The 4982-nt window shown below is 45.0% G+C and overlaps 1 protein-coding gene across 1 annotated transcript in view; it reads right to left on the bottom strand.

Annotated features, from left to right (window-relative positions):
• Positions 1-343: 343 nt before the first annotated feature.
• LOC129714198 (calpain small subunit 1-like) overlaps positions 344-4982 on the bottom strand; it is a 28826-nt gene continuing 24187 nt past the window's right edge. The window contains exons 10-11 of the mRNA XM_055663719.1: positions 4739-4797; positions 344-3287 (exon numbers count right to left, since the gene is read on the bottom strand). Of these exons, the coding sequence (XP_055519694.1) occupies positions 3261-3287; positions 4739-4797 (86 nt within the window). The 3' untranslated portion in view covers positions 344-3260. The remainder of the gene's footprint in view (positions 3288-4738; positions 4798-4982) is intronic.

The raw sequence follows: 4982 nt of genomic DNA, 5'->3' as shown, positions 1-4982 counted from the left end.
CCACTTCCCCACAGCCATCAGGGTATTAAACTCAACTCAAACAAAAATCTGAACATTAATAGCCCATTATCAGTTTATTTGCACTTTATCAGTTTATTTATTCATGTGTGTATATATTTATATAATGGTATATGGACACACTGATCTGTTCTGTATTCATGCCTATATTCTGTTGTGCTGAAGCAAAGCAAGAATTTCATTGTCCTATCTGGGACACATGACAATAAACTCTCTTGACTCGACTTGACAATCTGCAATGTACTCAATGTGTAGTCTACATTTGGTATTGTGCTTCACAGGTGAGTGCAGACATCGTGATATATATATTTTTAAATCAAACGAGTTTGTAAAAAGTGGATAGATTTTCCTTTAATAAAAACCGTACAGCGTGGCCACGAAAGGTGCAACAGGTCAAGCAGCAACAGAAGCAGATTAGCAACGTTCCAATTGTTCACCCTAGAATTCTCACTCCCTTCCCTGTTACACTAAGGCAGGTCACACATTGCCCAACGAGACCTCAAACGTCAAAAGAGCAAATGACCTTCCTGGCAAAATAGGGTTTGGCAATTTCACGATGGAGATGATGCTATTTCGAGCAAGACCCCCAGTCTGAGTGCGCTGGACTGCTCCACTCAATAACCAAAAGCCTCCTTGCGCTCTGGCATTTTAACTCATTCACATGTTTAAGCTATAATGTTTTATTCTTAATTGTTTACTGTAAGTCGGGTTGTTACTTGCGGGCGGAGCACCAAGGCAAATTCCTTGTATGTGTCCATACTTGGCCGATAAACTGATTCATTCATTCATCCCAATGGCATGTATCCCTCCCATCCTGCAAGTTCCATACTTTGGCAAACCTGCAAGTCCAGGCACCAGGAGGGATATCTCTATTAGCACAATACTTGGCTGGAGGAAGCATGGTCTTTGGGCTCAACTGGCCAAACATGATCAACAACAAGGTGTCAGGCAATGGGAAGATGGAAGGTCATTGGATTATGGCACCAATCACAAACGATGGAATTGGAATCGCCTTCATTCCCAGGAAATTAGCGCAGGAAGTGATGAGTTCCACATCAATTCAAAGAATTCCGTTCACTCAAAATTCAATGAACAGAATTCGATTGCAAGGAGCAGTCCAATTCCGAATACAAGCGGGGGGGGGAAGAAAATGATCAACTTTGTGTTGGATCGATCCCTGTTCGACACAAACTATAAAAATTAATCTCGGGAACATTCTAACGGTATCCTCTTTGAAGGAAACTAAGGGCCTGTCATTTGGCCGTCACTTGGGCATCATTTGCGCGTACGCAGGTGGTGCACGAAGATTTAGTGAATCCCAAATTCCTGGGGCGCCGCTCGCGACCCTGCCCACGCCACCACGTCTCACCACGCGCCATGACGCGCAAATGTTGCGTTGTACCTCGTGCCGCGCAAATGATGTGGCGTAAATGACGCGCAAATAATGCCCAAACGGGACAGGCCCCTTTGAGATCGACGCCTGTTATTCTCTCACTCAACACTTTCAGAAGATCCTGCTTTTGTGCAAGAGGAGAAGGTGAAAAATAAATCATGGGATGAAATATTAATCATTTCCGCGTGCTCATAAATAGATTTATGTTCCTGCATTAGAGATAAACCATGACGTAGGTGAGAGCAACAATAAGGTTGTGATAGTGACGATGGTTTTAAACCCCTTTACAATACTTTGCCCCCATTAAGTACAAAGCACAAGGCTGCAAATGTCAACTTGACTGCTCCAAAATTGTAACTATCTGGACTCAAATACTGTTCATTAAGATTCATTAATGGACCAGTTTTAAAATGTTGCCTTGCTGCAGTTAAAGTAATTGTTTGTGTTTCAGCTTCGTTATAAAAGGGTGAATAACACAAGAATAACTCACACAGAGGGTTGTGAATCTGTGGAATTCTCTGCCTCAGACGGCAGTGGAGGCCAATTCTCTGGATGCTTTCAAGAGAGTTATTATGCCCCTGTCCCACTTAGGAAACCTGAATGGAAACCTATGGAGACTTTGTGCCCCACCCAAGGTTTCCGTGCGGTTCCCAGAGGTTGCAGGTGGTTGTCGGAGGTTGCAGGTAGTGGAAGCAGGTAGGGAGACTGACAAAAACCTCCGGGAACCGCACGGAAACCTTGGGTGGGGCGCAAAGTCTCCAAAGGTTTCCGTTCAGGTTTCCTAAGTGGGACAGGGGCATTAGAAAGAGCTCTTAAAGATAGCGGAGTCAAGGGATATGGGGAGAAGGCAGGAACGGGGTACTGATTGTGGATGATCAGCCATGATGACAGTGAATGGCGGTGCTGGCTCGAAGGGCTGAATGGCCTACTCCTGGACCTATTGTCTGTTATTTATGAATATTTAAGCATGGGTCTCAAAATGCTAGCTTTGAATGGGACTTTTGACTCATTGCTTCCAATAAATTTCAACCCAAATGGACAAACACTAATCTAGTCTCCCTTTCATCCACAATAGAATCTGCACTGCAATCGCTGTTAATGTTTAATGTCTCCTAGGGCGATACTCAATAGATGAGGGGTAGCATCTGCAAAGAGAGCCAGAAACAAAAGTTAATGTTCAAGTTGAGGACCTTCCATAAGTTCGGAGGACATCCATCCAAAACATTAGCTCTTGTTTCTCTCTCCAAAGATGCTGCCTGACCAGCTGAGTATTTTGTTAGTGTATCCGATTTACCATTAAAAAAAAGTGTATCATTTGGTGACACAGAAAGTCCACTTTTTTCATTTTATCAATGCTCCTAGATCTTCCATGTTCAAACAAAGGGGGTCAGAGAAACTCAAGGGAGGAAACTGGAAACAGGAGATGCAGGGACACCATGGGATGGGGCATCGGCACAGGGAATGGGAAAACCACCAGCTGATCTGCATTCGACATTGCATTTAAAAGAAAAAGTGCTCTATGTTTCCCGTTTGCAGTGTTGCTTCTGCAGAAGTGAAGACTTGCAAACACATGGACCTCAGCTCTGGAAAGCTAGCAGATACAGAGTGGATTTTGGAACAGCCAAGTACACCTGCCTTCGGAGAATCAGTAACATCCCCAACAAGTGGGAATCTCAGTAACTATAAAAAGCCAACATGCAGAAAATATATATATAGATATTTTAGCTCCCTCCCCCGCACACATCCCCACTCCTTCTCAGTCTGGCAAAGGACCTCTTCTCCATGTAGGTCAGGCAAGCGAGGCCAAGGTCCATTGCACTCTTCGAAGGACTGGCGTTGAGGACAACATTCACGAATACATGGTGAGCTGCAGCCACTGAAACAGAGAGCAGAATAAATTTGTCACTACATGCTACCCTCTTCTTTTTGTATACCAGCTTCTCAGGATACAGTAATAATATCAGACAAGTCATTTAGTAAAGGGCCTGTCACTCTGCACGAGGTAATTCAAGAGTTCTCCTGAGTTTTCCCCCCTGATTCGAACTCGGAGAATGTTCGTAGCGGGTCCGTAGGAGTTCGTGGATGTCCAGTAGCGGCTCGTACGAGTAACTGTAGGTACTCGGGAAATCCAGTAAACTCGTGACTTTTTTTTCCAACACTGGGAAATATGGCCACGAATAAAAAAATACTCGGGATGAAAAAAAATGTTTACTTTTTACTCGTACGAGCATCATTTTCTGCTCCGAACGTCACCCATTCCTTCTGTCCCGAGATGCTGCCTGTCCCGCTGAGTTACTCCAGCATTTGGTGTCTATCAACATGATCAATGCTGAGTTTGCATGGGCAGACTGTGAACACCACAGATGGGACAGAGACACACCAAGCGGCAGAATCCTCATTTGAGTAATGGTATCTAAAGGTGCTGATTATTTTTGTTTTTTGTTTATTTAATTGTGTATTCTTACATTAACGGGCCTGTAAAGCTACAGCATGTAAGAATTTATGTGTGTGTATGTGTGTGTGCGCGTGTGTATGTGTGTGTGTGTGTGTGTGTGTGTATGTGTATGTGTGCGTGTGCGTGTGTGTGCGCGCGTGTATGTGTGTGTGTATGTGTGTGCGCGCGTGTATGTGTGTATGTATGTGTGTGCGCGTGTGTATGTGTGTGCGCGCGTGTACGTGTGTGCGCGCGTGTATGCGTGTGTGCACGTGTATGTGTGCGCGCGCGTGTATGTGTGCGCGCGCGTGTATGTGTGCGCGTGCGTGTATGTGTGTGTGTGTGCGCGTGTGTGTGTGTGCGCGCGTGTATGTGTGCGCGCGCGTGTATGTGTGTGCGCGCGTGTATGTGTGTGCCCGCGCGTGTATGTGTGCGCGCGTATGTGTGCGCGCGCGTGTATGTGTGCGCGAGCGCGCGTGTATGTGTATGTATATATATATGTGTGCATGTGTGTGCGCGTGTGCATGTGTGTACACTGAACGTTTTCTCTCGTTTATCATTGTTTACCGTGTACTCTGTTTATATACAGCTGCTCCTCGACCTACGATGCGGTTACGTTCCAATAAACCCATCGTAAATCAAAAATATCGCAAGTCGTAAACGCATTTAATACAATGTGATCACTTGACCGGACGTGACGCGCGGCTCGCTGACGTTGCCCAGCATTTGCGCCATCGTAAAGTCAAAATATCGTAAGTCGGGGAGCATCTGTATTCTGTTGTGCTGCTGCAAGAATTGCATCACTATACCTAGGACATATGACAATAAAACACTCTTTGATGCTTGACTCCCCAATTAACCATTCTTGTCTCACGACAAGGCTTCAACCCTACCTCTACGATGTTGACTTTGATGGATCCATTGTTGTCCTTGTCCAAAGCTTTGAACGATCCTGCAAGAGAAACAGAAACTAAGTGTACATTCAAAGACTCAATACAATATGCCAACATATCTCACACGGATGCATTGATTGACTTCTTCCTTGAAGAGAGGACCAACTGCCCCCTGACTTCACTATCACCCTTTGCCTTACTGGCCTTGTTCTCAATGTGAACACTTACATTAACTCCACTTGTC

The sequence above is a fragment of the Leucoraja erinacea genome, chromosome 38 (assembly GCF_028641065.1).
Source record: "Leucoraja erinacea ecotype New England chromosome 38, Leri_hhj_1, whole genome shotgun sequence".
Lineage (NCBI taxonomy): Eukaryota > Metazoa > Chordata > Chondrichthyes > Rajiformes > Rajidae > Leucoraja > Leucoraja erinaceus.
The sequence above is the reverse complement of the archived record's forward strand: the minus strand, read 5'-3'. Positions and strand labels throughout refer to the sequence as shown.